General features: G+C 52.6%; 1 protein-coding gene across 1 annotated transcript; it reads left to right on the plus strand.

The window, feature by feature from the left end:
• The first annotated feature begins 399 nt into the window (after positions 1–399).
• On the plus strand, positions 400–25,198 carry SLCO2A1 (solute carrier organic anion transporter family member 2A1). Its single transcript, XM_027729300.2, has 14 exons — positions 400–537; positions 11,619–11,756; positions 13,601–13,763; positions 15,573–15,788; positions 17,745–17,843; positions 19,426–19,559; positions 20,627–20,708; positions 21,570–21,734; positions 22,036–22,225; positions 23,264–23,423; positions 23,784–23,944; positions 24,115–24,179; positions 24,295–24,415; positions 24,543–25,198. Exons 1-14 carry the CDS (start codon positions 448–450, stop codon positions 24,661–24,663), a joined length of 1,905 nt encoding a protein of 634 aa, XP_027585101.2. The 5' UTR covers positions 400–447; the 3' UTR covers positions 24,664–25,198.
• Positions 25,199–26,587: the final 1,389 nt, after the last annotated feature.

Genomic DNA, 26,587 nt, shown 5'->3' on the forward strand with positions numbered 1-26,587 from the left:
AACTAAAATCCCAGTGGCTTTCCCTGCGGGAAGGCTTCATTGCCAGTGCCGTTTCCTTGTCCAGCCCAGTCCTGCAGCCCGGGCCGTGAGCACAGCGGTGGGTCAGGGCTCTGGGTGCCCCCACGGGTGGGCAAACACCGTCCCACAGCCCCAACCGCGCGGGGGTCGCCGAGCCCTCGCTCCCACCTGCTCCCTGCGCTCTGCCCTTCGCTTCCTGCGGCTTTAAAGTTCCCTCGGTGCACAAAGCAAAAGAGGGAGGAGAAAGAGAAAGCGTTTCATCATCGCTCCCCGGAGCCGACTTATAAAAACTTGGCGCTCACGCTGCGTGGCTCACTCACAGCCTCGGAGGGTTTTCGGCACAAACCGTGCGGGCAGCGGGACAGGCCGGACAGGGACGGGAGCCCAAGCTCAGCCCAACTACTGGGGGCTCCCCGGGAAGCCATCACGATGGGAGTCCACCCCGAAGCTGGCAAATCCCCAGCTGACATCCCCAAAAGCTCCAGCACCTGCTCCCGGAGTATCTTCTGCAACATCAAAGTAAGGATGGGAGCCTGGCGGGGATGGGCCGCGGGGAGGGAGGAGATGCTTGTGCGGGTAGTGACCCCAGCCCATCCCACGCGTCCCCGCGCCCCGCGTTCGCACCGCCGGTAAAACGAAGGCTGTTTGATGATGCAGAATTTGAATATCAGCTCCTGGGGCGGTCCGGGGCAACCCCGTCCTGCTCGGTGCGTGGGAAGGGCTGGGGGGCTCGGTGGGGTTCACAGTGGTACCCGGCACTGCACATGGGTGTTGCACCCCACGGGCAGCTCTCTGTGAGCTTCCCCACAGCGTCCGGTACACGGTGTGCTGCTGCTTAGGGAATGATTAACCACATCCTGGTGTGAAAAGAAAACACTGCCCTAGAATAACATGGGCTTGCTCTAAAAACTTGGTTGAGCCGAGCATTTTGAGTGACAGAAGCAAAGGCTTGGCGGGTTGAAGTGGGTTTTCTGGCGTTGGCTGCCCGGTTACTCACCTGCTGTCATCTTGAAGCCGGTCCCTGCCTGAGCTCCAGGCTCTTGAGCTCACTGCCTGCGTGAGATAACACGGGTCATCCCGGCCACGTGTCACGTTTAACACCCTGCCAACCATCCTGATTTTGCACCACCCATCATCCCGTCTTTCCCCCCCCCACCACTTTTCGGCCCGTTTCTGGATGTGCACCGAGGCTGCTGCACTTGCTGGTCCCTGTCCCCGGGGCATCCGCCTGCGTTGGCCAGGATTCCCCTGGGTGGGGGGGGATTTTCGTGCCTCACTTGGCAGCACCTCCACACCTCAGCATCCGGAGCAGCCGGGTGCAGTTTTGGGGAACGGCAGCTGCCCGTGGGCGAAGCAGCTTTGGGGACATGTGAGAAGCAGCCAGAGGGCAGGACCCCCTTGTGCCGGTGCTGCCGGTGGTGCCCAGGGCTGGGGTGTGATTTCCCACCAGTGTTACTGGATCCGAGCCTGTGTGTGATCCAGGGAAGGGTTTGTCAGAGCTTCACAGCCAAGCATGTTCTCAGGATGTGTGGCCATGGGTAGGGCATCACAGCTGGATTAGGTTTGGGGTTTGTTTGCCATCCAGCTTCCCTCACCTTCCATGGAGGACAGTGCTGCCCACTCCTCCCTGGGCTGTGCTGTAGCCCCCAAAGTTCTGTGGGGATGCTGTAGGGTACCACGGGGATGTTCCCAGATGGCTCCTTCAGGGAGATGCCTGGGCTGGAGGCATCATCCCAGATGATGTTTTCAACTCCTACATCCCTGAAGGTCCCCACTGCCCAGGCTGGGCTATTCCAGCAGGTGACTTGATGGCACTTTTTGGCTTAGGGCACCAGGAGGAAGAGCTGGAGGTCACCCTGGGTGATTTAGGGCTGCCTCTGGCTACACTGATGTGCCTCTGGAGGGGACTGTTGACCTGCTCCCTCCTCTGCTGGAGGTGCAAAAGGTGGCCTTAACCCGCTCCAGGCTGCTGCAGTAACGACCATGACTCTGGGTGAGTAAAGCCACCCAAAACCAGAGCCCTTCTTGCAGTTCATGCCCTTTCCTGCAAACAGGCACAGCTCCCGTCAGCTGGCAGCAAGCAAAAATAGCCTGGAGCTGAGAAAACATTGCCAAGCCCTTTTTCAGGATGTCACACTTCAGCATTAAAAATGAAAAGCCCCAACAAATACTTGTTAACCCATTTGTGCATCCCATGGGCAGCTGCAGGGCTGTGAGTGCCTCAGGAGCTGGGCTGGGTGCTCAGCACCCCACACACCCCAGGGCACTTGGTTAGGGCTGTGTCTGGGACCTTCCAGGGGAGTTTGGGCGAGGGCAGATGACTTGGGGGTGTCACTTTGCTGGTGGCAGGAGCTCTGACAGTGCCAGGCTGTGCCTGGCTGCCTGTGCCCACCAACTCCAGCTCCAGTGTCTTCCTTCCAAAATTAGGCCAGGAGCCTGGAACACCCACCACTGAGCCAGTCTGGGGGTCCTCAGAGGTGATTTCAGAGGGAGAGGTGGTGGCCCATGTGGGGAACATGTGCAGAGTGAACCCACAAACTGGAGACACCGGCAGGGACCCCCACTCCCACCTGCCCTGGTGGCTGCAAGTCCAGCTGCACTGAGGGAAAACCAGCACCTGAAAAAAAAGTTTTAAAAATGCTTTTAAAACTCTAGTAACTTTTTTTTTTTCCCTTTTAAAATTTCTGTGTTAAAAAGTGCTTTTGGTTTCAAGAGTCAACAGCCCAGCACTGGCGCCGTGCAAGTGTGTGAAGGAACAGTTTGAGCTCTACCCAAACATGTTTGTTGGCATCAGGTGGATGATGTGCACCATCTGGGACGGTGGGGAGTCGGGACACCCATCCCTCAGAGAAAAATTCTTGCTTTAAGAGCAAATGTATATAAATTGACAGGCAGCAACATCCCCCACTCTTTCCTGACCTGCCCACTCTTCCCATGCTGTGACATTTGTGTTAAAAACATATATATATATTAAGAAAAGAAATGCTTCTGGGTAGGAAAGCATAGCCTGTGTGCACTATCAGTCCTCCCAGCCCCCAAGACAGAGTAGGAAAGCAAAGTGTCTGAGTGGAATTTCCAGGTTTGGGAACTTTTGGAGTGAATGGTTGTCAGCAGGCACAACATGGTCAGCAGCTGGGTTTGAAGGGTTTTGTAGCTCTTGTTTGTACAAGAAGCTGGGAATGGTGGATTATAAAAAGGCTTCATCCAGCCTCAGATTTTGTGGGAAGCTGCTGGCATCACCCCCTGCCCAGATCCAGGTGTTATAAAGGAGTTTAAATTAGTCAGACACAACATCCTCATATAAGTGATGGCAGTTTCTGGTGGGGACAGTATTTCCAACACAACAGAGTTCCCTACTTTAGGCAGGCTTGGGAGGTTGTGGCTTAGACTTGGAAGTCTTAAGTATGAAGCTCATATTTAATCCCTAAAGCCACTTGTCAGGACCACTTTCAGGGTGCCTTTTGCAGGGCTTGGGCCAAAATAACCAATTATTGTTCTGTGCAAACCACCTCGTCCCTCCATGTTCCCTCTGAGGGGACCACTGGCCCCCTGCACCAGTTCCCATCGCTCTCGGGGTGTTTTCCAGCACTAGACCCGTTGCCGCTGATATTTGGAGGCGTTGGGAGCACAGTGGTGCCAGGGATGGGCATCAGGGAGGGAAAGGTCGTGGTGGACAGGGGTGGTTTGAGGGGTTCTGTGTGAGTTTGAAGAGTGGGATGGGGGTGGCAGTCATGGACTCGCTGCTCAGGATGCAGGAGCAGTGCAGCAGCACTTTGGGAAGCAATGCCCTGTGGATGTGGCCCTGGTTCAGATCCGTGCGGTTACAGCTGATCTCTGTTCCCTGCGGGAACCTGGCTGGTGACAGTTCCGTGTTGTTGCTGAAAGTTACTCTCAGTCACACGTGGTACTTAATGACTGGCAGTGACACCATTCGGGCTCGGTCAGTGCTGATATTCCCGGGCCCCGCCCGGCTCAGCTGGCAGCGTGTTTGCCGTCGGTGCCGTATCGCACCTGGAATGAACCCGGAGGTTGTGCTTTCAGTTTGAGTGCCCACTCCGAGGGGGCAGGGCTGCTTCAAGCCCTCGGGAAGTTATTTGCCTTGATTCACACGGAGAGACACAGCAGAAGGGAAAAGACCTTCAGTTTTTGGGGCTGGGAGGTGGCTGCCGAGCGCTGTCCCCGGTGAGAAACATGGAGTATCCCGGTAACCCCCCAGTGGTGGTGATGTGTGATGATGAGACACTTAGAATTGATATTAGGGAGAAATTCTTCCCAGGGTGGTGAGGTCCTGGCACAGGTTGCCCAGAGAAGCTGTGGCTGCCCCATCCCTGGAAGTGTCCAAGGCCAGGTTGGATGGGGTTTGGAGCAACCTGGGCTAGTGGAATGTGTCCCTGCCCATGGCAGGGGGTAGAATAAGATGATCTTTAAGGTCCCTTCCAACCCAAATCATTGCATGATTTCTATGATGAGGAAGGACAGCTAGAGCTCCTAGGGTTGTGTTGACTGGCACTGGGATTTGGGGGGCTTGGAGTTGTCCTGCTCAGCAGATGCAGGATGAATCCAATCTTCAGGTGAGACTGCCTGTGCCCAGCGTCACTGGGGACACCAAGGACCTCACAGCCTGGAGGAACAAAACAGGTTTGAAAGGTGGAGGAGAGGTGGATGGTTGGTCTTTTTGATACCCACACATGGCCATGGACCCCATCAATGTCCCCCAGTCCAGAGTCCCAGTGATGTGATTTAAGCCCATATTGGCCTTGGTGATCCTGGAGGTCTTTTCAACCTTAATGATTTTATGATTCTATATCTGTCTTGCCCTTCCAGACACTGGAAAAGAATTATTTCACAGGAGTTCTCTGTTTACAGAGCCTCAGATATTTTGGCTTCTTTGCCTTTACTGTCTGTTTCATGGTTTTGAGCTATTTTAATTGACTTTGGGATCCCCAGAAACATGACAAGGAGGAGAGCTTTATAAATATCTTGTGATTTAGAGGAGCTGGACTGGTTTCAGCTGGAAGCTGGTGAGCTGGAGAGTGCAGGGGAGCAGCCTGAAAGTGTTGGGAGTGCAGGCTTTTTTTCCATGCCTCTGGACTGCCTGGCATGGAAAAGGAAACAGGAGGATAACAGAATTATTCTCACTTATGTCAGCCGGAGATAATCCAGGAGAGTTTAAAAGCCCTAGGAGAGGTTTAAATTGAGTGTTATATCATGGCAGGGAGAGGAATGGAATGGAAGAGGGTAGGAGAGGGGACAGCAGGGTCAGTAGGAGACTGTGGGCTCACAGAGTGTGATAAGCCTTTAAAGCATCCCAGGGTAAAGGTGTTGGGAACAAGCAGGGAGCAGTGGACAGGAGTGGGGAGCTCTCCCCTCCTTGGGGAGGCTGGATCCCTTCTGCAGAGGAAACAAGGAGCCCTGCCTTTGGGTCTGAGGTCCCAGCAGCAGCAGGGCAAGTTTCTTTGTCCCTTCCTTTGAAGTGACTAAAGGAATTTGCTGAAGAGTGTATTTCAGAAGCCTGGAGATGGACCAGTTGTGCTCTCATATCCTGTTGGAAAAGATTATGAATTGTTTTGTTTAGCAAGGACAGGAGATTCATCAAGTCATGAGTCTGGAGGCTGTAGGTTTGGAGAGGGAAACACCAAGAGGACAAAGTCACTGTTGATTAAGGATGTTGATTTAAGCAAAAAAATCAAAGCATATTTCAATACTGGGCACTGTTCAGGGAGAGATGTTGAATTGGTTGAGTGTTCGTACTGAAGAAACAAGGAGGGTCCTTAGGACAGGTGGGGTGGGGAAAAAGGCCTGTGGTGATGGGGGTCTTCCAGCATCAGACAACACAGGTTGGGTTTGGATGGATCCCACATTGTGTTATGTCTGGTTTTAGTGGGATCAGCTCCAAAAGGGAAGAACCACCTGGCCTTCACCAGCAACACCAGCAGCGGGATAAGGAAGAAGATGGGAGAGAGGCAGATGGCAAAACGGGTTTGCAAGTTTAGTGGGATCAAGGTCTAGGAGACGTGAATCAAGGTAATTTTATGAGAGGCGAGGTGGTTCGGTGCCCAAACACAAGCAAGGAGTGGTTAGTGTAGATAAGATTGTCGTGAGCAGAGTGGCAGAGGAGCGACGCTGATATGGAGCACGAGGCATGGCCGGGGCGCCGGGCGGGAGTGGTGTTTACACACGCTTGTGGGTCAGGGAAAACAAAGCCAAGCTGGAGCTGCCGCCTTCAAGGAAACCGGGATTGGACCCTGATGCACCGCAACGAAAAGAGACCTTCGGAAAAAGATGAGAGAGCAAAGACCACCCAAACTGCGGGAGGGTCGGAGGCTGCTGAACGCTCTGCGTCGTATTTTGCAGGCAGTGTTTTCTTGGGAAGCATCAAACCCTCACACCTCCCATGCTGAGGGTCTGCCTCAGCAACCCTCTGCAGCCAAAATCTCCATTCTGGGCAAAGCTGGGCTGGCAAGGACCTTGCGAGGGCACTGGGATGCAGTGCTGGGAAATCCCGTGTCTGCGTTCGCTGCAAAAAGGGCAAATATTGTCTTTGCTCGTGACAACTGGGGGCTGTAAAATGTGCATTGCTTGGCAGTAGAGAGTCATCATTCCAACCTGCTTCAGGCAATCCCTGATCAGTTTAATTTTTATATTCTTTTATTATTTGCAGTAGAAATAACATTTGGGAGCCAACTTCTGCCACTTGGCTGAGCTCAGAGGTTCTGTGCTGCGGGACAGTCTGTGTGCTGGGTATTTGGTTCCTTCTGTGGGAATGTTGCTTTTTTTTTTTTTCATCTTTCATGGTGCTTTTAGATCTCTAAATCCAGGCAGCTGCCCATAGGAAAGCGATGCCGAGAAGGGATGCATTTCCCTGTTCTTTCCCTTTCCAGCTGATATATTTCTTTTGGACTGAGTGTTCTCAGCTGTCCTACTGCAGGAGAGTCTCCCAGTGTAGTAAGAGTTGATCATATACAAGCTCTAAAATAAACAGCTTGTCTTCTCCCTTTTAAAATTTTGGGGGTATTCTTATTAATTCCTACAGTTCCCCCCTCCCTTTTTTTTTTTTTTTTTTTTTCTCTTGGAAGTTTAGGAGATTAAAGTGGGAGGAGCCTTCAGATGTGGGCAAGTTGGGGTCTCCTGCTTTGGGAGGAATGCCTCCTGACTTTCCACCACAGTGAAACAATTTTAGGCTCTCTGGAGCCTAAAATGCAACTCCAGTAGTGCCATGTGTAGGGAAAGAGCTAACAGAGCCTCCTTGGTCCTAGTTCTTTTCCAAGGTTTACTCCACCAGATTAATTTTGCTCTGGGCAATGTCCTACCTCAGTGTCATCAGTCACCTGGGATTGTGAGGGACTCTGCTCCCCAGGCAGTCCATGTGTCCATCTAACAAAGCCCTGGCTCTTTCCATCCACACTGCTGTGGGAAGGCTGTTGGGCACAGGGATTAGCACCAGTGTCAACAGCATTTACACCTTTTTTATCTCCAACCAGGCCTGCCAAGGGGAAGACACTGAAAAATGAGGCAAGAGATGACTTTGGTCATGAACTGGGGAAGCAGAGCAAAAAATTAACCCTTAACTCCCTCCTCCAGGTGGCAGAGAGGAAGGAACAGTAACCATGCTGCAGGTAGCAGCATCTTCCCAAACCCTTGGTCCCTGCAGAGCACAGCCAGGCTCCCACCTGGAGAGGTTTTCTCCTGGCTCCTGGAGGAGTCTCCTGGCTCCTTGAGGCTCCATAGAGGTGTTTCACCTTCATTTCACTTTGAAATGAAAGGAAATCTAAATATTTGTTGGACACATCTTCTCTGAAGGAGGCTTGGGTTGGGATTGACCGAATCGTTGCCAGCTCTCCTTGTCCAGAGCATGGAAGGACCAGTCCCCTCTGTTCCCTGCAGTAGGGTGGGTTTATCTTCCTTTGGAAAAAGCACTGCCCTGGGAGGTGCTGGTGCCCATGAGCTGGGTGGGGGGAACAGCCTGTCTGCCAGGGACCTTCCCCAGGAGTTTGTTTCCTTTTTAAACGAAGCTCATCTTGGAAAGGAGTCAAGCGTCTTGTATAAACAGCCTGGAGTCAGGATTTCTTCGGCGCTCCGAAGGAAGTGTGGGGATGATTAAGAGGGGATTTTGTGTGTGGATGCATGTGGGTACATGCCTTTCGCCTCTCTGTGCTGCTCCCTGGCTGTCTGCAATTGCTCCTAGCCTGCAGCCTCCAAAATCCACCAGGCTCTCATGGGAGCATCTGCTCCGGAGGGTCAGCACTTGGGAGTGTCCCCGGCTCCTTAACCTCCCACCGTGCCTTCACCCTCGCCTTGGCTTTGCTTCAGCGAAACCTCCCGGCAAACGAGCTCGGCTCTTCCTTAAAAGCCCCTTTCTGTCATTAGGGAGGATGGATCGTGGCAGCTCCGTCCCCTCCCAGGGCCACTCGGCGGGTGCGTGGGGTCAGTGCAGCACTTCCAGTGCTCTGCAGCTGGAAGGGCCAGGTCGGGGCTGATTTCCATGGACCGGCGAGTTGTGGGTGGTCAGCATGAACACGTGGGGATGGGAACGCGTGGGGAGAAGGACAGGGATGGGAAAGACCCTTGAGGACCTTCGGGGGGACCCGGGAGAGTGGTGCCCCGATCTCCACCAGAATCGGGGCATTCACAGGCTCCTTTTCGGGAGCCCTCCAAGTAATCACCTCTCTCAAATATTTCCACTCAGAGCCTTCAAGGTTTGGGCTGTCGTTATTTTAATTAAAACTGAGTCTGCTGAGTGCAGGGGAAGTCTTAAATCAGGCACAGCTCTCACCTCCAGAGGGTTGGAGTGCGTCTGGGAAAGCCAAGCTCCAGCTGCACAAGTCCCAGAGCAAAGGCTGTTTTGCTTTGCTCCAACTGTTCTGGGTGGCAGCTTCTTCCCAAGTAAAAAAATCTCTCCTGCCCTTCCCATCCCATCCTCAGGCCTCTCCACATTCAAGGGCCGAGGCTGCTGTGTGGTCTCAGGGTGGGATGGATCCCTGGAGCATCCTTCTGGCTCTGCTGCCTTTCCGGTTAACTCCACTCACAGGAGCCAGATTAGAAGGACTCATGGGCAGGGGGAAGCAGCCACACCCAAAATATTCCTCTCCCTTTGTGGATGCTCTCCAACTGCATTTCTCCCACCTTGCCTTCCCTTGTGGGATGGGGAGCAGGCAGCCCCAACTTGCTCCCAGGCACCTCAGGATCCAGGGCTCCATTTCGTCCATGCCCAGGTTATCACCAAGGCATAAACACATCTTGGTTCGTCTCCTGCCAGATCTGCCTTCTCCCCCCTGCCCTCTCTGACCATGGCTTGTCCCTCTCCTTTCCTGCTGTGGTTCCCATGGTCCTTCCATACCTCCATCTTCTCCCCATCACCTTCCAACTCCAGCATTCTGGGATGTCAGGCTGCCTTTCCTCCTCATCTTCCCTTCCATCCTTCCATTCTCTCTCTCTCCAACACTTCATCTCTCCATCTGCCCTGGGATTGGGCTGACGTTTGCTGCACTAAATTAGGCCTGGGTGATCCACCCTCTTCCCTCCCTGTTGGTAAACAGCTCTGCCTCTGCGACTGACGCCTCACGCCGGGAGAGCTCTGCCTCCAGCTGCTCTGCAGCTCAGGAGGTCCCTGCCACTGTTTAGCTGGTGCTTCCTTACTCCGGAGACTTCAGCAGGGTCTGGCCAGAGCTGCAGGAACAAAAATTAACGTTCTCAGGCAACAAGATCCCTCCTCCAGTTCCCATCCTTGCAGGAGTCACCTCTCTGCTCCAGACCAGCCCGTGGTGATCCCAGCTCAGGGCTGGGGAAGGGGAAGGTGGTGGATCCAGCTACCACCCGCAGGACCGTGTGCTGAGATGGGGTTTTGAGGGTGGGAGTTGATAGCTGGAGGGTGGAGAGGTCATTCTGCTTCAAGAGTTCACTGGAGACATTTCACTTCCACTTTGTCCCTTTCTGGGAGGATTTCCCACGTTACACCCATGTCACTGCTCTGTGGCTTTTTGTCAGGGCAAAGTCCCAGCCTGGGAATTTGTTCCCTCCTGCCTGGTTACCAGGCAGCCAGATGCCAGCCAGATGCCAACCAGACGCCAGCCAGGTACCAGCCTGTCTGCTGTCACCCCTCTGAGATGTGACTGGGAAGTCTGTGGTGGCAGCCTGTCCCTGTGAGCCTTCTTTCCTCATTTTTGGGGTGTTTGCCTGTCTCCTTTGACTTTCCTGTGGTCTCCAGGTTTGTTCCCAGCCTGCCCTTGCACTGTCAGGACTACATTTTCTCCTTCCCTTCATCTCCATCCTCTTGTCTCCTCCTGTCTGTCAGCATCTCTCCTATCCCTTAATGATTTTAGATACCCAGCCAGGTCTTCTGGCTGGAACTCTCCTCCCTTGCAGGAGAAGCTTCCAAAGAAACCATCTTCTTGCCCACCTTCTACCCAAATTCTGCCACATTTGCTGGACCTGGCATCCTCCTCTGCTCCCCAAAACACCACTCCACCCACCTGTGGAATTTGCATCCTCCATGTTGGGTGGACAATTTTGGTCTTTTTTGATTTTTTTTTTTATCACTCAAGGGGTCAGGGCTCCTGGGTGCTACCACCCTTCCAAATAAGGAGTATCCCTGCTCTCCTGGCCAAGGACATCAGGAATTTGTCAGCCCTGCAGTACCTTTGATCCCCCATCCATCATCCTGCACTTCCCGCCGTTATCTTTGTGGGACACTCTTCCGGTATTCAGCAAATATTTGATTTCCTATGAATTTAAAAAAAAAAAGACCTTTTCCTTTTTTTTTGTTTTATTTTTTTCTTTTTTTTTAATGATTCTGAAATACTTTTGGCACCGTGTAGAGGCATTTCATTCCAAGAAAAATAAAGAAAAACTGTTCTGCCTAAATATAGATCAAAAGACACTGGTGAGCTGCCTCTTGCATCCCTGACTGAGAGCGCCTTCCTCTCACAGGCCACCCGGGTTCTTTGGACAAGATTTCTGCCCTGCCCCCTAAACTCTCTCTATTTTCCCTCCTCTGCCTCCATGCAGCTCTGCTCCTGGCCCAGCTCACAGCCTGGCTCAAGGGAAGATGCTGTTTTTGAAATACTACAAAGGTCTTCCAGTAGTGAGACCATGTGCATATTTCATCCTTTCCCTCTGGGGATTTTAAAGCCCTTTTTCGACTTTTTCTAGTAACAGCCCTTGGAGCAGGGTCTGTTAATGGACTTTACAGCTGAGTGAACCCAAGGATGTTCCATGTCAGAGGTGCAGCTGTTGGCCAAAGCCAACTCGAGTCCACTCCCGCAGGGTGTGATCACCAGCAGTCATGCAGCAGCAGCCAGGCACTACGGCCTCAAACGGCCTCCAGTTGTGCATGGAGAGGTTCAGATTGGATATTAGAGACAATTTCTTCACTGGAAGAGTGGTTAATCATTGGAATGGGCTGTCCAGGGAAGTGGTGGAGTCACCATCCCTGGAAGTCGTCAAAAAACAAGTAGACGTGGCACTTTGCCATATGCTTTAGTGGCCATGGTGGTTCTTGGTCAAAGGTTGGGCTTGATGATTTTGGAGATTTTTTCCAACATTAATGAGCTTATGATTCTGACAGGGTTCTCACTGGCATGGCACATTTTGTTTGCCCACAGGTGTTTGTGCTGTGCCACGGGCTTCTCCAGCTCTCCCAGCTCCTCTACAGTGCCAACTTCAAGAGCAGCCTCACCACCATCGAGAAGCGCTTTGGGCTCTCCAGTCTCTCTTCAGGTTTCATCTCCAGCTTGCATGAGGTAACTGGGAGTGGCCAGAACACGGGGGGCACCTTCCCAAAATAGGCTGTCAGGGTTGTTCACACCCAGTGCTTCCTTGGCCATGGCCACGTGTGCTGGATGAAGCAGTTGTTGTTGTGCACTTGGACACCACACCTCACTTCTGCTCTACCACCTGCCAGGAGGGTGAATGTAGGGTTATGTGGTGATGGCCCTGTGGCCAAGAGCTGACTTTCACTGGATATAGAATCCCAGAATGGTTTGGGTTGCAAGGGACCTTAAAGTTCATCCAGTTCCAACCCCTGCCATGTGCACTAGCCCAGGTTGCTCCAAGCCCCATCCAACCCGGCCTTGGACACTTCCAGGGCTGGGGCAACCACAGCTTCTCTGGGCAACCTGTGCCAGGGCCTCCCCACCCTCATATTTCTTCCCAATATCCCATCTAACCCCACCCTCTGTCACAGTTTAAGGCAAGTTGCTGAGCTGGCTAAGGATTTCCTCACAAACCCTTTCCAGTCAATAACTCCTCTGGAATAAGTTTGCACATTCAGATTGTCAGGAATTGTATCCTGCCTGGTAGCTCCTCAAGGCCAACTAGGAAAAGACGTGCAGGGGGAGACTTTATTTTGCTTTCAGAGACAAAGTGCTTGGTGGCAGCTCAACCTTGCTGATGAGCTCCCTGGTGAGCACATGAGGTGCTCCATCAGGAATCTGGGCACTAGGAATCCTGCTAGGTCCTTGGGGAAGTGAATGGTCTTACCTCAGCCAGCACCTACATTTGGGGTTAAAAAGATTGTCTCAGAGCCTACTGAGACTTCCTACTGGCTGTGACTTCCAAGCCTGTCCGGGACAACAATCTTTTTGCATTGGTGCCTGCAGTAATTCCAAGCACAAAAACCACGGAGAGACAAGCAAAGAAGCCCATGTAAACATAAATAGAAAGTTTTCTTAGCCATACATAGAATCGTGTGTTGGAAGGGACCTTTAAAGGCCATCTGACCCAACCCCCTGCAATGAGCAGGGACAGCTCCAAAATGCCAAAGTTAAAATCATGTCTAGCTTGTCCCAAGGTGGCAAAGCCCTTGAATGGTAGTTTTGTGGTGTTCACCCACTTGCCTGAGTGAGCTGAGTGATTTCATGGCTTTTTAGCTGATTGCATCTGCAGTTGCAAATGTCCAGAGTCACAAATATTTGCAGTGAGCTGGACCTTGTAGCTGGGCTTGTGTCTGTTTGAGTCATAGGAATGGAGGCAACACCCTTCATTTCTTGATGTGTTTTGTAGGAAATAGTTTGTGTCACGCTTCTCCCAGGTAACAAGTGACAGGACAGGAGGAAATGGCCTCAAGTTGTGCCAGGGAAGGTTTAGTTTGTGTATGGGGGAAAATACCTTCCTGGAAAGGGTTGTCCAGCCCTGGCACAGCTGCCCAGGGCAGTGGTGGAGTCCCCACCCCTGGAGGGATTTAAAAGCCATGTGGATGTGGCAGCTGGGGACATGAGTTACTGGTGGCCTTGGCAGCGCTGTGAATGATTGGACTTGATGATCTTAGAAGGCTTTTCCAACTTTAACAATTCTGTGATTCCTGTGGGGTGGGGGACAGCTCTGGGTACTGAAAGAAACCCCATGCAGACCACAGGGAGGCTGTGAAGTTGTTCATGACAACAAGGGATGCACAGAGGTGGCAGAAGCCAAGGAGATGCTCTGCTGGTTTTAGGTGAGAAGGGAGCACTGACTCGCTGTGAGCGTGCAGAGTGGAGGCTGCGCCGCTCCTGCTCTGTCAAACACCACCAGATAACAGAGCTCTCCACCCAACTAGGTACAGTTATAAGGTCTTAACACCCTCTGTGATGTCTTCTGACACTTCCAGATTGGCAACGTGGTCCTCATCATCTTCGTCAGCTACTTCGGCAGCCGCGTGCATCGCCCGCGGGTGATCGGCATAGGGGGGCTGCTGCTGGCACTGGGGGCCTTCCTGGTGACCCTGCCACACTTCCTCTCGGACCCCTACGAGTACACCACGCTCAGCACTGGTAAGGACCACGAGCTGTGCCACCACAGAACCACCTCTGGGCACTCCGGGCTAGGATGTGACTGCCCAAGGAGAGGGGTTGTGTCCAGTGCACACACAATTTAGACACAGTGTTTTGGGGAGAGACTTGAGGTCAGAATTTGCTAATTAAGCCTGAGTTCATTATGTCTTTGAAACCCCTTCTGAGTGCGGTAGTTACATGTGGGATCCCTTCTACCTCTCCTGGGTATGTTATTCCAGCTGTGCTGTGGTCACAAAACCATGGAATGGTTTGGGTGGGAAGGGACTTAGAGATCATCTTGTTACACCCCCTGCCATGGGCAGGGACACCTCCCACTAGCCCAGGTTGCTCCAAGCCCAATCCAGCCTGGCCTTGGACACTCTCAGGGATGGGGCAGCCACAGCTTCTCTGGGCAACCTGTGCCAGGACCTCACCATCCTCCTATGATAGAGCAAAGATCTCCCGTCCCCAGGGCCTGTTCTGCTCTAGCCTATAAGCCTTATGATCCACACTAAGGAAGGCTCCTGGTTTAACTGGGCAGGCTTTGGGAACAAGCTCATGTGTATGATGACACTCTATTTTCTTTGCTGAAAGAGTAATCAGCATCACCTGCATCACCTGCCACAAGGCTGGCTTTGGCCTTTCCTAGGTGACTTCAGCACCTAGATCCTTGGATGCCGATGAGCCTTAGTCTCCTCAGGGATTGCCACCTCCAAAAACCAGCTCTCTGCTGGTCCCCATCCCCAAGGCTTTTGAGTCGGACAGTTTGGAGAGTAAATCAGGCATCAGATGCCAAGTTTTCCAACAGCTTAAATTCATGCACCAGGCTATGAACAGGTCAGGATTTGGGACAGGGGCTGCTCTGACTGTGAAGGAAACAGGAGAAAGGATCAGGTATCACCCTGCTCCCTGCCCAGAGCTTTGTGAGTTTTGACTCAGTGTTTATGCTCCGTATGCTCCCTTGTATGGGTAGTTCTGTACAATAAGGAAACTGGCCAGGAATTATATGGAGAATGAGTTGGTCAAGTAATGCTGATGCCCTGATTGACTGGTGTTAGATTTGTCTACAGCCATGGAGGTATGATTATAATCAGGAATCACTGAAAAGGTTGAAGGGAAACACCAAGAACTGTGTTTGACCCTAAAGTTCTGCATGTGGTGCAATTCTTGCAGAAAAGCTTCACTAAATTGAATAAGATTAGAGGATGGACTGTGCAAAAATAGACTAACAGGGCAAAGATATTGACATTATGAGGATTGCTGGGCAATGGAAAAGAACAAATTAACCCTGTCAACAGCCCATGAAGATGCTCCAGTCCAGGCTGGAGTTTTCACAGTGGTTTGGAGTAGGTTGAAGACCTCCCCATGGTCTTCAGACGACTGTATGAAGAAGCAAGAACCATGTTTTGGAAGGAGCCTGAACAAGGAGGGCAATGGAGATTCAGGGACAGTGTCCTCAGGGAAGCCAGGTCACCCCAGAGGGCATCACCCCCTGTTCCTGCCCAGGTACCACAGGGGAGCAAAGACCACAGATAACAAAAACCAGCCATGGGTTAGGTTTGCCCTCATTAAACCGAGAACTCCATGCCATGAACTCTAAAAGTTTGATTAAAATCACAGCCTGGTTGTTTGCTGCCCTGACCTCAGTGTAATACTCCAAAGGAAGGGCAAGGCAAGGAGAACTGTAAATAAAATGAGCAATCCATCCAAAATCCAGCAGGTTTGGAGAGTCCTGCTATTTTGGGATTTAGTGTGGGAGGAGGCAGAGGATGTGCCCAGTGTTGTAATGCTCACTTTTCTCCCTTTCAGGTAACAAAAGCCAGGGGCAGGCTGAGCTCTGCTATCCAGAGAATAAGTTTGTGTGCCCAAACACCACCCGTGACCCCCAGAAGGAGGCCAACAGCATGTGGGCCATGATGGTCATCGCCCAGCTGCTGGCCGGGATCGGGACTGTCCCCATCCAGCCCTTTGGGATATCCTACGTGGATGACTTCGCAGAGGCCAACAATTCCCCTCTGTACGTTGGTAAGTGGGACCATTGCTTTGTTTTTTGTCTCCTCCAGACCTTACAGGTGAGATATCAAGGTATTTATCTGGAGAGGAACCCATGGACACAGATTGAGCAGCCAGAGGGACTCAGACAAAATCCTCCCTGATTAAAAAGCCAGATTGTCTCTCCCCTTGACAGTCAGCTGTTCTCTGTAAGGTTATGTTTATGAAGTGGGTGATAGGAAGCCAAAAAATCAGGGCAAGGAGATGAGATGGATGAGCTGGGACTTCTCCCTTGCTTTTGTGAGATCTTGTGCCATTCACGGGGGAGAAAAGTTGCAATGAAAGCTTCTCAGAGACCATCTCCTGTTCTTATTGAGCACTGATTGGTCATGGTTTAACCAGCAATATGATAGCCTGCAAGAGCCCACTAACACAGGTTTTGTATCAAGGGTCCAAAATCAACACTTTTGCCATGGAATCGGTCCCTGCCCGATGTGGGCTCCCAGGCTCAGGAGGAATTCTTGATTGCAAAGATAGAGGTCCTGGCTTCCACATCACATTGTGTTTTATCTCCTATGAATGTCAAACCCCATCTAGGGCTGACCTGCCTACGTGAGCTTTAAGCTCAGTCCATAAGTTATTTAAAAGCCTGATTCCTCCTGGTGCCAAACAATGCCTGTAGAGCAGCCAAAGGTGTCAGAGTGATTTAGGAGTCGAAAGCAGATGTCCCAAAATAAGGTAAGCACTAGAGGAGAAGGAAAGCCTTTGGAACTAAACTCCCAAGGACAGGCTTTGGACAAGCATTGGAGTGCTTGGCAGGGTCTCCAGACCCTCCCAGGAGTGCTTTGCTCTGGGAAAGTTCTGCTGCACCACCAAAGAGCACTGCAGAGTCTCACATGTGGGTAGTGCTCACTTCTCTCAGCTCATTGGGCTGGTAAAAGCAGGGACAGAATCATAGAATTCCAGGATGGTTTGGGTTGGAAGAGACCTTAAAGGTCATCTAGTTCCAACCCTATGCCACAGGCAGGGACATAATCCACTAGACCAGATTGCTCCAAACCCCAAGCATCCTTGTCTTCTCCCTGTAGTGAGGGGCTGCCGTTCCCATGACCTCTGAGTGACATTTGAATTCCCAGACCTGTAAGGAAAATGAAGGAAAGGGGACTGAAGGACCATAAAAGGTTCTGAAGATGAAGAAAATGGGACTGGTGTGTTGTGTATAATACAGATGGTCACTTCAGGGCTCCTGGAGGTCCAGGTTGCCTCAGTACAAGATAAATGCCATCGCCCTGAGTCTGGTTTCATTTTATGGCTGGTGCAGTTCAAGACACTGTTTCCTTTTGAATAGTTTAAGAATGTTGTGCAAAGTGTTTCTTTCAAAGAGGGAACTTGGATCCTTTCATTCCAAATGAGTCAAAAGGAAACATTCTGACCTTACGGGTTGGGTGCAGGTTGTCCGTTTTGGAACAGGATGGTTCAGCTGGACCCAGGGTGGTCTGCCAACCTTTTTGCTCTCAGAATCTTTCACTTCCCCTGATGTTTGCACCAAAGGCTTTTGCCTGTATTTGAGGACTGGGATGGGTTTGTTTTGCTGGCCTCCTGTAGGAGGTGAAGGTCTCCATCACCTGTGGGAGCCCAGGACGCCACCGTCCTGCTGCTCCCAGGGGTTCCTCACTTTGTCCCAGTGGATCACAGATATTCACAGTGTAGCTGACAACTTTTAGTGTCCCAGAAAAACCTTGACTGCAGCAGAGCAGAGGGACTTTTTCTGCAGCAGCTGCCTTCCCCCTCCTGTTCCTGTTAGATAAACACCACCTTCAGTGGCTGAGCAACGGGCACCTTCTCATCATCTACCAGGTGCTAAAGGGTGGTTTCTCCCCTCTCTATGTAGTACTATCATTCCTACCTCACCTGGGAAGACAGAAGCCATATTTGCGTTGGAACTACTATTCCCTGCTCACACTGGCTCTCTCTGCTCCCTTTTCCCAGCCATCCTCTTTGCCATCGCCGTGTTTGGCCCAGCTTTTGGATACTTGCTGGGATCTGTGGTGCTGCGGCTATTCGTGGACATCGGGAGGGTCGACACTGGTAAGTATTTCTCAAGTAGTGATGGTCCTAAAAACCTCCTGTGAGTCAGAAGGTCACTGTGAAACCACAGGTGACAGAAGCCACCAGTCCTGTGACCTGTAAAATGCACTGCCATGGAAAGACCACATTCCTCTACTCCCTCATCCCATGAAGAAGGATACAGTTGGTCTTGAAGCCACCACTGAAGCAGAGGCCTGTGGTAGGGACAAGCCCAACTCATGGTGCTGCACTGGTGGTCATGGCTGGGTCTGCCCACTGCCACCACACTGAGGAGGTATCACACGACCCCAGCATGGTGGTGGAGAGGAGCAGGGACAACTGAAGCATCCAGGGATGGAGAAAACAACTATAGGGCAACTGTTGCCCTATGGATACATGGGAGACTTGAGTCTACTCATCCTCTTCCCCACCACCCTTCACCAGCATCGGCAGAGAGAGAGGGACCAAGCCGGCGCCACCGCAGGGATAATTTTGTTTATCAGCGGCACATGCTTATTATTTCTGGTAACTTAATCACTGAAGAATTCTCCCCAGCTCCATCATTTATGTCGCTCTTCCTGTGTTTCCTCAGAGAGATCAGAGCCTGCCTGACTTTTTTGTCCTATGCCTGATAAGAATAACAAATGAACCTGGGCAGGAAGCTCCAAAAAGCCTTGGCCCGCTCCCCGTGGGGGCAGACGGATTTGGCAGCTTCTGCCTGGTCACTCCATGATAATGTCCGAGCTCCAGAGTGGAGTGGTCCTGTTTGGGGAAGTGGTCCTGATTGTTCCAGTGGGATGTGGGCTCCTCTCCTGCCACACCCTGGCACAGGGCTCCCACCTGGAGCCTGCTGCTGGTTCCTTCCAGCCGCCACATCCCGGCCACGGGGAGCTGTGGGCCCCATGCCAAGCCAAGCAATCTGTCAAACCTCCCGTGAGCATCTCTCAGCCCAGCCCAAGGATGTCTCCGCTGGAGACGGAGCAGCTCTCACCTTCTCCTCCTGTTTCCGGAGAAGGTGCCCAGGGTTTCGTCCACTCGGATATGGGGCTCATTAGCAGCGCTTGTCTGCCGGCACGGGGCCTTCCCTTGGTCTCTGCAACCACAGAGTGACTGAGCCTGGAACAATGGGAGAGCAATTTTTTCCAGGAAAGTAGCTGCGGCCTTTCCTGGTCCCTGTCTTGGCTCAGCATCCCTGGCAGGCAGCGTGTTCCAAACCCACTGTATACTCCCAGAGGAGGAGGATGGAGCTGGACCCTGTAATCGCCGCTTGACAGGCTGGCTCGAGAGGGGAAGAGCTGAACCTGTGCCAGCAGTGTGCTTCCATGCTGACTAAATCCATCCTGCAGCCATCTGGGAGGCTCAGCACAGTTGGGACGAGTGGCTGTGCAGGGTCCTGGCCAGGGAAAGGAAAACACAACCAGGGCTGGTCTTGCTGCCAGTGTCGGTGGGAGCTTCCACCTCTGTCCATTTGCTCTTCCATGCCAGTGGAGAGATCCTTGGGCTGTGCCCACAGGGACCCTTTCTGTTCCACCAGTCCATATTTTCATGGACATTTGCCCCTTTTACCCCTGGAGCTCTTACAGTGTGTCCTCATGTCTTGCAGCGACACTGCGCCTGATGCCGGGGGACCAGCGGTGGATCGGAGCCTGGTGGCTGGGGCTGCTGATCTCCTCAGGCTGCTTGGTGCTCACCTCCATCCCTTACTTCTTCTTCCCTCGGTACATGCTGAAAGGAGAGGTGAGACCTCATCTCCATAGGCTGGGATGACTTGGAAGCAGGGAAGCGCTCGGGGAGGGAATACCTGTCCCCGGGGTGGGGGTGGGGGCAGAGGAAGGGAGCCCAGCAAACCTTTCCATTAAAACAGATTTTAAAAGATGCAAAATTGTTAAAATTTCTCATGTTGGTGTTTTCAAAGCCAAGCCCCAATCTGGTTTTGTCACAAAAGTAATTGAGTTCTGTTTTGAAATTGTTTAATCATCCATTCTTTAGAGGTCAAAATCAGACCCAAAATATTTCATGGTTATGGCTAAAGGACTCACGAGACTTGAGCCGAGCTGACTCCAACTTTCACTTTCAGACTTTTTGTACAGTTAAAAAAGAGGTCTTTTGCCAGGGTTCAGGAAAGGAAAGCTTTCCAGCTTCTTAAAACCTTTCCTCCAAGCAGGAAAAGCTGTCTTGCCACTCTGCTCAGGGGCTGCAGTGAAGTTTGAGATAATTCACCCCTTTAGTCATAGAATCCCAGAGTGGTTTGGGCTGGAAAGGACTTTAAAGCTCATCTCATTCCATCCCCTGCTGTGGGCAGGAACACCTTCCACTAGCCCACGTTGCTCCAAGCCCTGTCCAACCTGGCCTTGGACACTTCCAGGGATCCAGGGGCAGCTACAGCTTCTCTGGGCAATCTGTGCCAGGGCTTCCCCACCCTCACAGGGAACAATTTCTCCCCAATATCCCATCTAGTCCTGCCCTCTGGTAGTGGGAAGCCATTCTCTCCTTGTCCTGTCACTCCATGGCTTGCCCAAAGTCACTCTTCAGCTCTCTTGGAGCACCTTTGGGCTCTGGAAGGGGCTCTAAGGTCTCCCTGGAGGCTTCTCTTCTCCAGGCTGGACACTCCCAGCTCTCCCAGCCTGGAGAAGTGCTCCAGGCCAGGTTGGATGGGGCTTTGCTGTGATTATCAGGCTTGGCTGGGGCTGAAAGGCACCTGGGACAGACCTTGCCCCTCCACAGCCTCACTGTGCCCCAGGATGGTGCCAACCACCCATGGGTGCTCCCCTCTCACCACAGCCTGCCCCTCTCCCCTTCTCCAGGACCGGAACGGGGAGGCTGGAATGCTCAGGAAGATGGAGACAGGGGCAGCTGAAGAGACCTCCCTGCTGGAGTTTATAAAAAGTAAAGGGCTGGCACGTCCAGGCGAGGGTGGGCGGGTGGGGACCTCCATGACGGTGATTTCAAGCCGAGGGGTGTTGTGTGGCAATGCCAGGGCCAGCTCTGGTACCTCCAGGGCTGCAGCATGCCCTGCCCTAAGGGAAGGGGGACACAGCCTTCCTCTTGCTCTAAGCAGTGCTGACGTCTGTGGGGCCTGAGTTGTTTCTGATGATCGGTTTGAGGACCTTAAAATGCTGTGTGCTGGAAAAGGGGCCCCAGCTCCAGGGGTGGGCACGGGGCTGCTGGAGCCACCAGCCCCCCTTCGAGGAGGTCACCCCACTGCAGCTGACATTGCTCTGTTTATGTGTAGCCAAAATGGGCTTGAGAGGGATGCCAGTGGTGAGGGACCAGATTAATGACTCCCTTTATCTCCATGACGATTTCTTCCCAAATAAAGGCCCTCCTCTCTCCTTCCCTCTCCATCCACCACAGTCATATCCTGGAGCTGCCAGCTCCCTCTTCTCCATCTCGACGGGGTTTTGATGGATGATGCCGGCTCTCCCCAGCACTCTCTGCTAATTAGAAAAGCTCATTAGAGACCAAATAAACAGAGCTGGCCCCAAGGAGCCTGGAGTCTGTCTGCCTCTGCTGTCAGAGCCGGGGGACACAATGTCCCCCCAGGAAAACACTGTGTTCATCCATAGTCCTGCCAGCTGCCGAGACACATCCCACTTTCCCATGGCCACAGACATCCCCAGCAGATCGTCATTGTCCCACAGACATCCTCGCTGGGAACAGCCTAAGGGTGGGGTTTTTTTCCCAGTACAAGTTGCTGGCGTGAGGATCACATGGCTAAAAGTCATTTTTCCTGCTGTTTCCCCATAGGATTCCCGAAGATCTTCCTCAGGCTGCTGCTCAACCCCCTTTTCATCCTCCTGGTGCTGGCTCAGTGCAGCTTCTCCTCGGTCATTGCGGGTCTGGCCACTTTCCTCAACAAATTCCTGGAGAAGCAGTACGGTGCCTCCTCCTCCCAAGCCAACTTCCTCATAGGTGAGCACGGATGGAGGCAAAAAATACCCATCAGCACAGACCCACCCTCCTGCATTCCCCAGAATTTTTAAATTCTTGCAGGAGAAGCCACTGGAAGCTCATTTTTAAGTGAGACCTGGGGTTCACCTTGGGGTGGTTGGTGACTTTCCTGGCCTGAGGTTTCCCAGCTGCCTTAGGCTGCCTTGGGTAATGGTGGGATTTGTGGGCTCTCCCAGCTCCCACGAGGTCCACACAGGCACCCCCAGCCCAGGGAGGGGTGCTGGGCAGGCAGGACCCCCCTAATGCCCTCATTTCCCTGCAGGAGCCGTGAACCTGCCAGCAGCAGCGCTTGGGATGCTCTTAGGAGGGATCATCATGAAACGTTTCGCCTTCTCCCTGCGGGCCATCCCCCGCTTCGCTGTGGTGGTGCTCATGTTCTCCATCCTCCTCTGCCTCCCCATCTTCTTCATGGGCTGCTCCACAGGGCACATCGAGGGCATCTACCCCCACAGGTAATGCAGGTCGTTGGGCTGCTCCCAGCTCCCTGTTTCTCCAGCCCTTGTCCCGCTTGTCCATGGGGAGGGATACACGCAGGTGAAGAGGCAGTAGACATCGCCGTGCTGCTGCTTGCTCCTTGATCTCATTTGCCTGGAGTTGATCCACGCAATTCACAGCACAGAGAGCTTGGGAGGTCATTTATCCCTGATTTTCTATGCCAGACAAGCAGGATGTATTTTTCACTCTGGATTCTTAGGGGGAAATTAGTAATATTAGTGCCTGTGTCCACATCACCTCACACGCTTCCTGTGTTCGAGCTGGACATCACCTTTCTCGGCACCTCAGTGGATACTTTTGACCCTTACCATGACTTTTTAAGATAAAAATGATATTTAGATACCACCAAGGCTTCATATCAAGTGCATTGTGCTCATTTCCTAGTGGAAATGCCAGCAAGGGTTAGGGTTAGAGTTTCTGGTGCCATTTTCCTGCAGGGATGGAGCAGCCCCATCCCACCTTGCCCAGGGACAGCTCCCTTGTGCCACATTCCTGCAGGATTCCGGCTGTGCCACTTAGCAGGTGCACTCCCTCAGGTATGAAGGAAAGATAGCACAGATCACTGGATTTGTCCTCGCTGTCATCAGGCTTGTTTGGGAATGTGCCCACTTCCAGTTTGTGTCTGTGGGGTGTTTCCAGCTGGGGCTGTTCGCACAGCTGCTTGTGCAGCTCTGGATGGAGCCCAGGTCCATTTCTCCAGGAGTTTGGCCGATTAGTTTTCAGCTGGGGAGGGAAGTTAAAAAAAAAAAAAAAGGAAAAAAGAAGTATGTGAGTACTTGTTTGGAGACATAACACAATTCCTGCGACATTCACTGTACACTTCCAGAGGTACCTGCGGGGATCAGGGGCTGGCAGGAGGCCAGGCTGCTGCTGGCAGTGTCCCAGTCCAAACAGGAACGGGAAAACCGGTCAACTAGTAAGAGAGACTTTTATTTTTCTTCTTTCTGTCCTATTTCTTAATTTTTTCCCCATTTTTCCTTCCTTCTTTTTGGCAGTACACTGAGTTCCCAGCAGCAGGTTAAGGAGCCGAGTGGGTGCCGCTGCTCCAAGCACATCTTCCACCCGGTGTGCTGGGAAAACAAGGTGGAGTACATCTCGCCCTGCTTCGCTGGCTGCACCAGCAGCACCATCAATTCCTCCAACCCCAACCAAGTGGTGAGTAAAGCACGTGGTTTGCAAAGCAGCCTGAACCTTTGCTCGCCGGGGACAGGGGAGTGATGCTGCAGGAACCTGACAGATGCAACAAGGGGGTGGAACCTTTTTGGCACAGTGTGCTGGGAAGTCTACCAGGGAGCTGGAGTCCTGGGAAGGTGCCATGGAGAATTCCTGGGAGTCTGCTTGGAGAAACAGGGGTGATGGCACATCCCATTACAGGATGCCATGGCTGTGGCCTTAAAATTGGAGATGATGCTCTCGTCGGTCTCCTGCAAAGGGCTGTGGTCCGATGGGTCACTAAAATCCCTGCTCTTGGCTTTGGGAGTCTTATATTTGTTCTGTTCCAAATGTTTCCAACAGATCTACAAGAACTGTTCCCAGATCCCCCCTGGGAAGGAGCTGTACTCAGGCTCCTGTCCACTCAGCTGCTCTGACATGCTCTTTCCTGCCATATTCCTCATCTCCTTCGCTGCCCTGGTCGCCTGCCTGTCCCACAACCCCCTCTACATGATGGTGTTACGGTGAGCACTGGGTGTGGGTGGGGGCACACAGGAGTCACAGGGGGGAGTGTGATGTTATGGTTCCCCACGTTGGGATCCATGGGATGTCATAAATGTGCAACCAGCCCAAGTCTTGACCAAACCCAGAGCCAGCACCACCACTCTGACCTCCCATGGCTTCTCCCCTGCAGGGTGGTGAACCAGGACGAGAAGTCGTTTGCCATCGGCGTCCAGTTCTTACTTATGAGGCTGCTGGGTGAGTGTCCATCTCCTAATGAGACTGAGGGGAGCAGTGAAGGTTTGCTGGAGCCCCAGGAGGTGTTGAACCTCGTCAGGGACAGCAGCCTGACTCCGTCCTCTCTTCTCCCAAGCCTGGCTGCCAGCCCCAGCCATGTTCGGAGCGCTCATCGACTCGTCCTGCATCTACTGGCAGCAGCAGTGCACCCAGCGCCGGTTCTGTGCCTACTACAACAACAACTTCCTCCGCAACAGGTACCCCTGGCACCTGTGCCCTGTCCCCCCTGGCGGCCTTGGCCACAGGGATGGTCCCCAGCTCAGCCTGGGGCCAGCTGAAGGTGCCACCTCCGGACACGGCCTCTCCCTGCTCTTCTCCCGGCAGATACCTGGGGCTGCAGGTGGGCTACAAGGTGGTGGGCACCGTCCTGCTCGCCCTCATCAGCTGGAAGGTGAAGAGGAGCAAGGAGTACAACGTGCAGGAGAAGGCAGCGGGGCTGGTGTAGCCCAGGGACTGACTCCACACCCCACCATGCACTGCCAGTTCTTTGTCTCACTTGGGTTCGTTTTACCTTCTTTCGGGAGCAACTTCACCTCAGCAGCTCCGAGCTCCTCTCCTGCAGCCCAGGGCACCGCCGTGCTCCCGGCGAGGGACACTCCGTGCCAGCCCTGTCCTGGGAACGGCTTCCCCCGGGCTCTCCAGCTGCACTTGCCCATCACCCTGGGGAGGGGGCAGCCCCCCAGCAGCTGGACCAGGAGGTAGAAAGAGGCTGGAACTCGTGGACCCAGAGAAGTGCCTGCTGTGGGCGATGGTCCCTGTTCCGGCTTGACGTTTCCAGCCGGGTAGTGCCTTCCTGGCTGGGACAGGAGCAGGGACGTGGCTGCCAGCCCTGAGGGACTGCCCGGTGTCCCCCCACCCCTCGCAGAGGTCAGCATGGACACCGCACACGCGTTGTGACAAGTACATCACAAGGGGTTTGTTGCAGAACATTTGCGGTTTGTTGCTCTTTTTATTTTTTAAATAAAGGTCACTTTTCCAACTGTGGTGGTTCCCTGGTCTCCCCCCACCTCCTGAGCTGACCCCAGCAGCCAGGCAAGGCAGGGGGGATGCTGTGCTGAATCACAGAATATTCTGGATCACCGAGTCCAACAGGAACAGGGCTGCAAGCAGCAGCAATTTTTGACCTGAGGCTCTCCCCCCGTTTGATACATTTCTTGGCACAGACAATTCTGGTATTTGCTTGCTCGAGCTGGTGCCTCAAAAGCGGGACCACGAACAAAGAAATCCCTGGGCAATTATCCCCTTACAACCTTCATTCCCCCTCCCTCACACGACAGTCCTGACCAACAGCCATAGCAGGGGCTGGGGTCCTTTCCACTCCTCATGGCTTTGCTGTTACGGTACCAAACTGTTGCTTCAGCCCCTGAGGTGGGTTTTGGTGAGGGTTCAGTGTGTTCTGTTACTCCACGCTGTGACAGGGTTGTTACAGTTCACAGATTACGATCTATGGGCTGTTTGCTCCAGCTATCAATTTTTAAGTAATATTTAAGCTGCAGCTTTGTCTATTCTAACTATTAGTAACGATTTTTACTATTATTAATGATCAGATTCCCCAGGTTCCCCTCTGATCCATCTCTGACTGACACAGCACAGCCACGTGGTTCAGTTAAAGTTCAACCTGTGGCCCAGCAATTGCAGCTACTTGTCAAGCACTGAAGCTACTTTTAAATCATATCAATTCTACACTGCAGAGGGCTCTGGGCAGGGTACAATGGGCTTTGGGCTTTCTTTTAGTTTTCTTGGGTAACTGTACTCAGCCCCTGTCCTTATCCCATTGCTATGAGAGGCAAGGCATTGTTCTTTTCCCTGTGCTCTTGGCCCTGCTGCATCTGTGCTCACAAAGGGAGTCAAGTGAAAGGGCAGGAGAGGTGGATTTGCTCTGGATCAGCAAGTCTCTATGAAATTGAGGTCTGTCCATGCTATTCCTGCCCCTCTCCACCTGGCAGATTTTCCCTAAACACCCTTGGAAACCACCACCCTCAGGATGCTGATGTCCAGGCATTATTATTTTTGCTTTTCTTTGCCTTTTAGCAACCTCTCCTCCACTGTCAGTTGGTTTCTGCTATCCCAGATCTCACTGTGCTCATCGATCTCCTCCAAAAATATCTGCCTTTTCCAGGGGGACAATCTGGAGCACAACCCATAGCAAAATACATTGACCAAAAGAGCTTTAGAGTACAGTGAGAGCCTCAATCCCTGCAGATGTGTGAACACAGCTGGAGCAGAAGGGACTGAGTTTATCCCACTGTCCTGCCAAAGCCATCCCAACAAGCCAAGCTGCAGTGGCTGAGGAGCATCATGCCCGGCCAGCACAAAGTCACAGACTAGGAACAAGGGCAGAAGAGCAAAGAACAAAGCACAAAGCTGAC

The sequence above is a fragment of the Pipra filicauda genome, unplaced genomic scaffold (genome assembly GCF_003945595.2).
Source record: "Pipra filicauda isolate LSUMZ 115617 unplaced genomic scaffold, ASM394559v2 scaffold146_size1912638_pilon, whole genome shotgun sequence".
Taxonomy (NCBI): domain Eukaryota; kingdom Metazoa; phylum Chordata; class Aves; order Passeriformes; family Pipridae; genus Pipra; species Pipra filicauda.